The following is an 11,912-nucleotide window of genomic DNA, read 5'->3' as shown; positions in this document are numbered from 1 at the left end:
GTGAGACGAGCATTGCTAATGTTGGGAGGGTTGAGGTAGATAGTGATGGAGACGTCTACTCTGCCTTGGTCTCCGCTGATGAATTCGTACACTCGTGGATTCTTGATACTAGTTGCTCTTATAGTTTATGTGCTCATGCTGATTGGTTTCACTCATATGAGAGTGCTTTAGAAGTCATTTCTATGAAGAACAATGCTCCTTGTAGGGTCGTTGATGTTGGAATGGTGAGGATCCAAATGCTTGATGGAGCAATCAGAGTATTGGAAAATGTGCAGCACGTGCTGGGGCTACGGCAGAATTTAATTTCTCTTTGTTATTTGAAGGCAAATGGCTGTGGCTGCACATTCAAGGCTACGGACTGAATATTGAAATTTTGCAAGGGAGCACTCATTGTGTGGAAGGGGACACGTATAGGAGCCAATATTTACAAGCTTCAAGGGAGCACTGTGATAGGTGAAGTTGCAGTTCCTACATCACATGAGCCAATGATGGACGGCACAACTCTTGTGACACTTGCGCATGGGCCATATGAGTGAGATGGGTATGCAGAAACTACATGCACGAAGACTACTACCTGGGCTGAGATATTGCAAATTGGATTTGGATGGAGGTGGAGAATGTGAAAATTCCGCCCAATTCAATTGACCATGGAGGATTGACTAATGATGTCGCTGAGAATTGTCAGAGCATTGCTGTCATGCAGGCGAGGTGTGAGAAGAAGCTGCATGCACGTCTTGTTAATTATGGGATTGTTTCTTTGTTTTCACAAGGGGAAGAACCAACACAAGAAACAAAGATGGTTTCGAGTGATATCTATCCAATGACGCGCATCCATGGACAAGAACCAAGTACGGGAGTTGGTGGAGCTTCCTCATGGAAGTGAGCTATCGAATGCAAGTGGGTGTTTAAGAAGAAGGTTGATGCAGGACGGACGTGGTCGACGTCCTGCGGCGGGAGCGTGGGTCCGTTCGTCCGGCTCGGGGATGATCATCTTGGACTGCATGTCCCGCTTGTCGGTGGGTGTCTTGGAAAGGTCCTGCGCGGGGCCTCAATCCGTAAAAGCCGAGGGTGACCGTTCTCCACTCGGTCAACTCCCACGTGGTCATCGTAGAGGCATTGGTGGGCCTGACGACCGGTGAGCGGATAGGTTCAGCCGGCCGGATGACGAATACGGCTGCGAATGATACATCGGCTTATGGCAGCCGAGGGGCGCGGCGTGGCGAGGCAGCGCGGCAGCGAGGCGGCACGAAGCGGCGTGAAGCGGCGGCGCGCGCGCGCGGCGTGGTGGCGGCGCAGCGGCAGGCGCGCTGCGGCGCGGCGGCGCGCGGCGGCAGGCGCTGCGGCGCGCGCAGCGCGCGGCGGCGGGCGCTGCGCGCGCGGCGGCGGCGCTGCGGTGCGGCGCGCGGCGGCAGGCGCTGCGGCGGCAGCGCTGGCAGCGGCGGCGTCCCGTGTGGCGGACGGCTGCCCTGCGCGGCGGTCAACTGCCCTGCACGGCGGGCAACTGCCCCGCAAGGCGGAGCTGCCCCGTGCAAGGCGCGGCGCTTCCCCGGCGGCGGCCGGCGGCGCGCCGTGTGGCGGCACCGTGTGAGGGAGCGGCTCTCCCGCGCGACGGGTGGTGGCTCTGCGAGGTGGGGGCAGCCCCGTGGGCAGGCGACGGGCCTGCGAGCGGGATCCCGGCGGCGGCGGCGGCCGCCTAGGGTTCCGTCGGGTGAGGCCGACGGAACAGGAGGGGGGGGGGGCGGAACGGGACGGGCGACCAAGTCGGCCCCGTTCCGTTCCGCCCTACACTCTCTCGTCCTCTTTTCTCTCTTCTTCTCTCACGGAAATGGGACGGGATTTCTTTCTTTTCCAAAAATTCAAAATGGACTTCTTCTTGCTCTTACCCTGGGGGTCCTATATATAGGCCTCTTGGGTTACAAAGGAAAAACCCTAAGCGAAAACAGGAAATTTTAACCTAGACTTAGAAAAACAAAAAAATAACTAGATAACTTGAGGGCTACGCCATCAAAGGTGCCACTTTCTAATGTAGAGAAGCCATCATACAAAGCACAACTAGTGGAAAAGGTCTTTGCTTAGAAACAAGGAGTTTATTGTAATGAGGTATTCTCACCTGTAGTGAAACATACATCTATTTGCATCGCGTAACCCATTTTAGCGTATGAGAATATGGAGTTGGAGAAATTGGATGTGAAGACGACATTCCTTCATGGTGATTTGGAGGAAGTGATGTACACATAACAACCTGAATGCTTCATTATACCGGGGGTAGAGAACCTTTGTGCATGTTGAGGAAGTCCTAGTATGGGCTGAACTAGTCCTCAAGATAGTGGTGCAATAAGTTCTCATATATGGTGTGTATTGGCTTTTCGAGGTGCCAATTTGATTTTTGTGTCTATATGAGGATGTGTGATGATGGTTATCCTGTATATTTGATGCTCTATGTAGATGATATGCTCATTGTTTCAAAGAATTTACATGAGATCGTACGGTTGAAGACATTGTTGAGTAGGGAATTTGAAATGAAGGATCTTGGAGTTGCAAAGAAGATCATTGGAATGAAGATTTATAGAGATTATGTGGAGGGTACTCTATGGTTGACTCAAAGGAGCTACTTGAGAAGATTGTTGACCTGTTTGTCATGAGGAATGCTAAAGCAGTGAATGCTCCTTCGGCTAAGCGATTCAGGTTATCTGTTTCTAAGAGACCTGAAGCCGATGAAGACATCACTGAAATGAAGCCAATTCCCTATGCAAGTACCGTTGGTTCTCTCATGTACGTTTTGGTTTGTACAAGGTTGGATATTGCTCGCACAATTGGACTGGTGAGCAGGTTTAAGAGAAATCTGGAAGAGGAGCATTGGAGTGCGATGAAATGGATTCTTTGATATTTGAAGGGCACAATTGATATGGGAATTCTCTTCGATAAAGGGAATTCACTTTAAGTACGTGGTTATGTTGGTGCTGATTTCGCATGTGACATCAATAATTGAAGATCTACGACTGTTAGTACATTTACGATGGCAGTGGACCTATGAGATGGAAGTCGACGCCATAGTCGACTGTTGCATTCTCTATGACAGAGGCAGAGTACATGGCACCACCTGAAGCTACAAAGGAAGCTTTGTGATTGAATGACTTTTTAATGAACTCGGTATTTCCAAAGGCGGATTTCCTCCGGTATGCGACAGTTAGAGTTCCATTTGCTTGGCAAAGAATAAGGTCTATCATGCACGATCAAAGCACATTGATGTGCAGTATCACAAGATCTGGGAGCTGTTAAGTTATGATGTGACTATTCTTCTAATGGTGCACATGGAGGCAAATGCAGCTGATATTTTGATGAAGATCCCTCATGACACAGAAGTTTTAGCATTGTTTGGACTTGGTGCATGTTGCAGATACATTGATGGAGGTGGAGCGTCTGCGACTTGGAAAGCGATGGGGACACCTAGCTTGACTAGGGTGTCTGCCAAGGTGGAGTTTGTTGGGGATTTGTCAAGGCCCCCACTGTGGGAATGCGGGAGAGGGGGGGGTTGACTAATCAAATCCCCCTCTAAGAGAGGGCATGAGAATCGAGCCACGCCCCTTTTTCTATTTTCCTTTTTATGAGGAAATGGCACATTTATCTCTTATTTAAAGGGGCATTCACCCCCATTGAAGCCTAATCTCAAGTACAGTTGTTAAGGGTTTTTTTATTGTTTATTCTTCTTGTCTCTTCCTCTTTTCTCCTCTCTCTCTCATGTGTTTATTGTTTTAATCAATCCTTGGTGGTTACTTCCTTGGCTTAAGAGTACAATCAGGAGTTGTCCAACTACACCACACAAGAAGCCAGAGCCTTGCACCGAGAGCCTTGGACATTGGTGTCACGTCAGTAACGTAAGGAGGTTCTTGTTATCCATCTTTATGCCTCAACATAGTTATTTTTTCCAAGTTGATTGTGCATTTCTACAGTAGAATATTGGGTTTGGATTTATTCCATCTGGTCATTTTATTCAACAAACTCTTCCGCAACAAAGGCAGATTATTCGCTCCTTAAATGCTTGGTGGAAGAAAAGTCATCTAGAGCCCCCTAGAGGTAGGAGATACACAAAAGCTCATGGAAGGATTGTTTGACTTTGGGGTAGTGTGAATTGGGGAGTCTAGACACCAGTACCATACTCCTTTGAGTGGTATCCATACCAGCATATGTTATATTCTGTGGCTGGACATCATAAATTTCCAAAAATTGTAGAGTTACAATGGCCTAGGGTCTTCCTACTAGTAGGACCAACGTGCGGAAACGGTGACAGACATGGTTACAGTGTGCGGCATCCCATTGGTTTATAGAAGTTAGTTGACACTTGTGGATACGATGAATTCCTTTAGGAGGCTCAAGGGTATAATCTTGACGGGTCTAGAATATGGGGATCAAACACAGTCATACTGGCGTTTGCAATGTTGGAAGGGTCTCCAATACCTTATGGTGTCAAGGTGGAAAATATGTTTTCAAAATATGGTCAGGACCTTGACTTCTGATACTACCATCAAACTCCACTTGCAGGTTAGGGGCATGACAGGTGAGGTAGAGGAGGGCTCCACCACTCGAGAGTTGATGGAATGGAAAATTATCAAGACAATATCACCACAATAAGGAAATAGCACTTCTGCTGATCACAATGCGAGAGTGGTGCCTTATTTTTTGAGAACAGTGTCCAAACTTTTTGGGGACAATATGGCTGGACAACACTGATCGTCTACATAGCAATGACATTAAAACATGTACGAGTTGAGACAGATCCCATAGAGGGCATTACAAAAACTCCACCTTCTGAGGAGATGTGTGGAGAGTGGGCACGCGACCCATTAGAGCTGACGAAAAATTTTGGCAAGTTAAGGGGCTCAATCACAGGTAGAGGAAAAGGGGAGCATGGTGGAATTTGCAGGAGAAACCCACCCAAGACCGCAATACAAACAACCAGCAATCGAGTTCATGTATCGATGTTGTTGGAATAGCAACCACTACCACTCTTCCCAATTTCTTCTTCCTCTTTCTAGATCTATAAGTTCCCAAAAATTCGAGGCAGGATGACACATGAGCGTGGGTCGTCTATCTATTGTCGGCGGCTTGTGGGCATTCATTGATGGAGATTTTGGATGATTATTCACTTCTTATGAAGTTGACCGTTGACTGATCGAATAGGTATGACGCAAGAGAGGTTACCTGGAGATAGAAAGATTTGAGTGGGAGAGAAAAAGAGGGAGAGACCAGTAAAGAGACAGAAACATTAGAGGAGGAAAAATATGATAGAGAGCGAGAGAGAGAAATAGCAAGGAAGGATGCAGTAGAGGGCGAATAAGAGAGAGAGATATAGCTGAGATGGAGACTAGGAGCCTTAGGGAGAAATAAATGTTGGGATTTCTTGGTCGTTGCACACAATCTTGAAAGAGAAGAAAACGGAAGAAAGAGGAGAGAAAGAAAGAAGAAGAAGAGTAAGAATACCAGTTAGAATCATTTTATTGCCGCAAAGATTACCGTAACATTGCTTGGAAATTTATACTGTATGTAGGTAGCTAAAAATTGTAACTACAGTAACGTATATATCTGTTGTAACGTTTTACAACAAATATATAAATTCAAATTACAGTTTTTAATCTTGACCATTATAACGCTTTGGGTTTACCGATCACAACCGTTGATTGATGCCATATAGCCTTAAATTGTAACGGATATATGTATTTAATCTCGACAGTTATAATACCTTGGATTCATCTATCACATCTGTTGATCTGTTCCGTGGACCCATCATCTGTAATGGATGTGTGAGATGTAATCCTGAACGTTATATCTATCTAACGTGTGATCGTGATCATCTATGTTTAATCCTATTCTATATTTGAACTTATATTTAATCCTATTGCTAAGTCTCTAACGAGTATATAATATTTATTTAATCTACAATCTAATCTTGATTAAGTTCCTAACATAAGATCGCCAAGTGTTGAATCTTCAGTGTTTGACTTGGCAACTCAGCGAGTTGAACTGCTCTTTACACCCCCGGCAAGATCATCGCCGTTGAAGATGACGTTGAGCTTGGATCTAAGAAAAATAAAACGATTTCTAGCAAGAGGTTTTGTTAGTGAGTGAGCTAACTGATTATCACTAATGGAACTCTTAGAGATTTGGCTGCCACTTGTTCACGAATAAAGTGATAATCAATTTCTATGTATATCATCCTGGCATGAAACACAGGATTGACAACCAGATATGTGGCACCAACATTGTCAAATCACAATGTTAGTACAGATGCAGAATTGATTTTGAGTTCTTTAAGAAGTGACTGAATCCATAAAATTTCAGCAGTTGCATTGGCAACTGCTTTGTACTCTGCTTCGGTACTTGATCTGGCCACCATAGACTGTTTCTTTGAGCTCCATGAAACTAATTTCTTTCCAATATAAATCAGATAGCCTCCGATGGATCATCGATCTTCTCTATCCCCTGCCCAATCGGAATCATTAAATGCATTGATGTTACGGTCAGAATTTTTATGAATAAGTAATCTATGTAGAATACTGCCTTTTAGATATCGAAGAAAATGTTTAAGAAAGCCCCAGTCCCTAGAATCAGGTAAATGCATCTTTTGGCATGCTTTGTTTACAACAAAGGTGATATTTGATCTTGTAAGTGTAAGATAGACGAGACCTCCAACTATTTGTGTGTATAAAGTATCTCTTGATGGATCTCTTTGTTTGTCTTCGACTCTAGTTGCCGAAGTCATAGGAATAGGTGTTGACATTTGGTTTAGAACTTTCCATATTTGATTTCTTGAGTATAGACAAAAGATATCTGGATTAAGTAAGGACAAAACCATTTGGATGTTGAACTAATTCTATTCCAAGAAAATATTTTGCTGGTCCTAAGTCTCGTATTGCAAATTCTTTATCCAATTCATACACAGTGTGATTAATATTGTTAATATCAGGAGACATAATCAAAATATCATCAACATATATTAAAATAAACATCGGATTTCCATCATTTATCAAAAATAGAGACGTATCTGTTTTGGATCCAATGAAACCAAAAGATTGAAGCGAAGAAGATTATTTATGAAACCATGCTCTAGGTGATTGTTTTAAACCATATTTCATTTTCTAAGTAAACAAAAAAAACCAGCATGTGAAGAATCTTTGAAACCAGGAGGTTGTTCCATATAGATCTTGTCTTCTAGCTTCCCCTGAAGATATGCATTTGATACGTCTAGTCAATGAACTTTCCAGCTTTTACTAATGGCTAATGACAGAAGTAACCTTAGTGTAGTCTGTTTGATCATAGGAGTAAAAGTTTCTGTGAAATCAAACCCTTCTTTCTGAGTAAATCCTTAAGCTACTAATCTAGCCTTGTATCGATCTATAGTCCCATCAGGTTTGTATTTTAATTTACAAACCTATTTACACCCAATAACAAGAAGATTTTCATTTCTTAGAACTAAGGTCCAAGTTTTGCTCTAAATGAGAGCATTATATTCAACTCTCATCGGTTGCATCAAATTATTATCTTAGGATGCTTCAGTGTACGTTGATGGTTAACTGTATTCTAAACTAGATAGTAACCACATTGGAACTGGATGTTCTATTACTGAGAAAGCTAAGAGATTCCTATCATGATTATAAATATCACTAAGTTTTCTCACTTCAAAAGGTTCTCCTGGCTCAGGCCTATGATCAAGAGTACTAGACAGATCTTAATATTAGAATTAGTTGATTTTATATTTGTTTCTGTCACAATAACTACTTAGCACTGATGTCAACACATGGTTGACCTTGTTTGTTCTGTGCTAAATTTTGCATGGGTAAATGATGTATGTTATTATCATCCATTACTGAATTATGTTCAGTAGTTGATGATAAAAAAACATTAGTTTAATCTAGAATAGGAATATTGGATGATAATCTTGGGCATGATGTCATCTCTTCGGTCAACTAGCCACCAACCTTTCTCTTTCTATCTTTATTCTCTTTCCACTGACCTTTCTCCTTCTACCGTATTTCCTTGCTCAATCTTCTCTTTATCATTTGCCTTTCTCTCTCGCGTCATCCCTCTTTTCTATGAATGTTTCTCCCCTGCTTTCTCTCTATCTATAATACTGTCTATCTCTCTCTCTCTGTTCTGTAGTCACTCTCACCGTATCTGATGTAAAGAATGTAAGAAGCTTTTCTCACTCACTCAGAAAGAGAAAGTCAACACGGTGGAAAAGAAAGAAAACACTTCTCGTCTTGATTTATCATTGGTCTACACAAGATTTATACAGCTCATGTGGCTGCCACCATGGCAGACCTCATAAGCATCGATTAGTATGAATAACCTGCATGTGATCATCTGAGCCGTCCATTCAGAAAGAGGAAAAATTGGAAGTAACAAACGCGGAACAAAAAAATAAATTATTCCAAATATATTTCTTCTCGATGACTTCCATCTCAAAGCGTATTTACTTTCTAAACTCAGAGTCTTGCTCTGAGCTCAATGAACTTTGGTTTCCTAGAGGCTCCGTAAAGAAATCTGCCAGCTGCTCCTCTATACAAACATGTTCCAACTCGACCCATTTTTCTTCTAAACAGGATCCGATGAAATGAAATTGCGTGTCTATGTGTTTTGAGCGACTATGAAACACACACTTTCTGCTCAGAGTAATCACAAACTTGTTGTCCACCATTATCTTTACCTTTATTTGGGGCTGGTTTGTTAACTCTCCAATGAGTCATGCAAGCCAAAATCTTTGGCAAGTAGTTCCAAAGACATCTATATACTCTGCTCACATGAAGATAGAGAAACTTTTCTTTGCTTTTGTGGTCCCCAACTAACAAGAACTTGACCAAAAAAGAATGCCATACCTGTAGTATCCTTCCAGTCATCCTCGTCACCTGCATGAGCACTATCACTCTAACCTTCAGCTCACCTTCCCCTTCCTTATACATACCTTTTTACCTTCTCTCTCTCTCTCTCCCATGATAATACCTGGTCAAACTGAAAAAAAGACGTGTCGTCGCTCTTTGAAAATGACTTCTCGATATGAATGTAATAATATCTGTATATAAGCACATCAAACCTAAAAATCAACAGAAATGATATTCGCAGAACTTTCACAGCGAAATCAAAATTCCACACGCAACACCAGAAACCAGTCCGTCACCTCAGAAACTCAATACGGACGCCATCAACCGTCATGAACACTCCAGAACCGCCTCTGGGCACCAAAGAAACCCATATACTCTCATCTTCATCAGCTCCTAGATCATCCAGAAGCTCCGAAATCCCAAGCTTCAACGTCGTCCCCTTCTTCCCCATCTTCCCTTCAGTCTCTCCTATTCTCCTCGATCCATGCGGAGTGTTAACAAACGACCCAGCAAACTCCCTCACCAGAGGCCCAGCTATCTTCTCCTCCTCGGCACCCAAGTTAACGAACACGTCGAACTTAGCGTACACGTCGCGCTTCACGCGTATCCCCTCCACAACGATAATCTCCTCTTCTCTTTCCTTCTCTTCCTTCGACCGCCCACGCTTCGGACGATAAACCTCAAAAGTCACACTCGAGACGAGAGCTCGCTCTTTCTCCATCACTGCTCTTCGCGATAGCAGAGAACCGCTCTTTCTCTTTTTTATAGAGGCCGCCGAAGACGCCGTCGGCTTCGGCTTGGCGTTGACCCAAGGCAGAGGGATCTCCTCGTACTCGTACCCGAGCTTGTGGGTATCGAGCAAGTCCCGGACTTTGATTCTCACGAAGCGGAGATTCTCGTCGTAGAAGGTGAAGGCGCTCTCGAGCCACGCGTGTTCTTCAAAGTCCGCGTCTTTCCCTTCTCTGAGCTCCTTCCATACTTCCCACAGCCTGTCGATGTTGGAGTGATGAGCGTAGAAGATTGGATCCTTCGCTGCGGAGTAAAACGCGCCCATGTCCTCTCTCTCTGGGTTAACCCCGCTGCCGACCCAGGAGTGAAGGGTGTTATGCGGAGCCCCTTCCACTGTACCAGGCCCGTCGCAGAAGCCCTCTTCACCCGCGGTTACCTTACAACCCAGGAACAGCTCCCTCTTCTTCGCCCCAGAGACCATCTGCTTGTGCATGAATGCCAAGTTCACTTTCACCTGTTCGTCGGAGGGTCTGACGCTCGCCTCTTTGTTGTAATTCAAATTGGCGATCGTCGGGGGGAGATGGGCTTCGTCTCTCTCGCCGTCGCTAAGTACTCCTCTGGCGAAGATTTCCGGGATCTGCATTCCCTCCGGCGTGTCCCAGCTCCAGTAGGGTAAGGCAAAGGTCTCGTCTCCGATAAGTTTTCCGAGAATTCTTTCGTGGAAGAAGAGGAAGGCTCTGTGCCAGGGGAAGAAGAGCCATGAGCGGTGGATCTTGAACAGGGAGGAGGAGTTCACTTGGTCGTAGGAGCCGGTGCAGTAGAGACAGTGGTTGTTCGCTTGGCGGAAGAAGCTGTGGGGGTGATCCGAGGGCAGAGATTTCATAATAGCCACTGCCTTCTGGTACTTGGCGATGAAATCGGCGTCGAGATGGTGGACGGCTCGGCGAACGCGTTTCTGGGTCTGCGACAGCTTGGAGAGATCGAATTGGACGAGTCTCTGGTCAATGTCTCTTCTTGGGGGGCAGCAGTAGGCGGGCCGGTTGGCATCGGTGAAGGAATGGTGACAAGCGGATAAGTTTGCCAAGAGAGGGTCGCCAAGAAGAGCGCTTGAACGGAGTTCAGACTTGGCCTGAGAGAAGCATAGCGCAGAGAGGAGGAAGGAAACTACGAGCAGAACTGGCGCCCCGTGGGGCTCCCTGATTCGCCCCATGGCCTTGGCAGTAAGTAAGTTATTGCCTTCAAAGTACGTGGGCTCTTCATATAGAGACTAAGGGTTAGGGCTTTGTCGGGGGGAAGTCAAGTATAGAGCAGAGGAGATGCCACGCGGCGCAGTGGAAGGCCGTTCATTGGAAGTGCGTTGTAGATTGGCAAGCTGGGTCATCGCTTCCCTTGGCGTAGGCTCGTTCGGACCATAGGGGCACTGCGCGACCTTATCCTGTCGCTTTCACGTCCAGCGTGGTTAAATTTGTGGTCAGAGCCCTCACAGCTATTTGACATAAGGATCCCAATAAATACGGAGTCTACACAACAATGAATACCCAGTGGGCGGCCGTTTACCGTCTTGCACCCAACATAATTATCGTCAGTGCATAGATGGCTAGGATTAAATCTAGTTAAGAAAAATCTAGTGGACGGGATTAAATCTTAGATAGGATAACATGACCGTGAAGTGATCTAACAATTAAATCAAATCTGTAAAAGAAGGTACAAATCTAGATCTGTAACTTCTCATTTCTATCCGTTAAGTACTTATCTATCGCGTATAAATACAAACAAACCTATTGCTAATGAGATTAATATGGTTTACCCGATCTTCCATACTATCTGGCTTGTGCGATCTCTCCTTTTCTTCTATCTCCATTCTTCTTCTTCTTCTTCTATTTCTCTTACTTCTCTAAGGTGATCCTTACACGAGAGAGATGGAGAGAGAGCAAGAGAGACGGTAAGAGAGCGAGAGAGAGGGAGAGAGAGCAAAAGAGAGAGAGAGAGAGAGCAAAAGAGAGAGCGAGAGACCGAGAAAGAGAGGGAGAGAGAGAGAGATAGCGAGAGAAAGAGCGAAAGAGAGAGAGAGAATGAGTGAGGGGGAGAGCGAGAGAGAGAGAGAAAGAAAGAGTGAGGGGAGAGCGAGAGAGAGAGAGAGAGAGAGAGAGAGAGAGAGAGAGAGAGAGAGAGTGAGAGCGAGAGAGAGAGCGAGAGAGAGAGAGAGAGTGAGAGCGAGAGAGAGGGAGAGAGAGAGAAAGCGAGAGAGAGCGAGAGTGAGAAAGAAAGAGAGAGGGAGAGAGAGAGAAAGCGAGCGAGAGAGCGAGAGTG

The 11,912-nt window shown here is 45.0% G+C and overlaps 1 protein-coding gene across 1 annotated transcript; it reads right to left on the bottom strand.

Moving 5' to 3' along the window:
- Nucleotides 1–9,165: 9,165 nt before the first annotated feature.
- Nucleotides 9,166–10,812, bottom strand: LOC144709061 (polyphenol oxidase I, chloroplastic-like). The gene has a single exon (XM_078582465.1). The coding sequence runs from the start codon at nucleotides 10,810–10,812 to the stop codon at nucleotides 9,166–9,168; it is 1,647 nt and encodes a 548-aa protein (XP_078438591.1).
- Nucleotides 10,813–11,912: the final 1,100 nt, after the last annotated feature.

The sequence above is a fragment of the Wolffia australiana genome, chromosome 11 (genome assembly GCF_029677425.1).
Source record: "Wolffia australiana isolate 7733 chromosome 11, ASM2967742v1".
Classification (NCBI taxonomy): domain Eukaryota; kingdom Viridiplantae; phylum Streptophyta; class Magnoliopsida; order Alismatales; family Araceae; genus Wolffia; species Wolffia australiana.
Note: the sequence above shows the minus strand (reverse complement) of the source record. Positions and strands in the feature narration are given on the sequence as shown.

Coding starts and splice junctions, on each gene's coding strand:
- LOC144709061 (XM_078582465.1), bottom strand. CDS start 10,812: ATGGGGCGAATCAGGGAGCCCCACGGGGCGCCAGTTCTGCTCGTAGTT.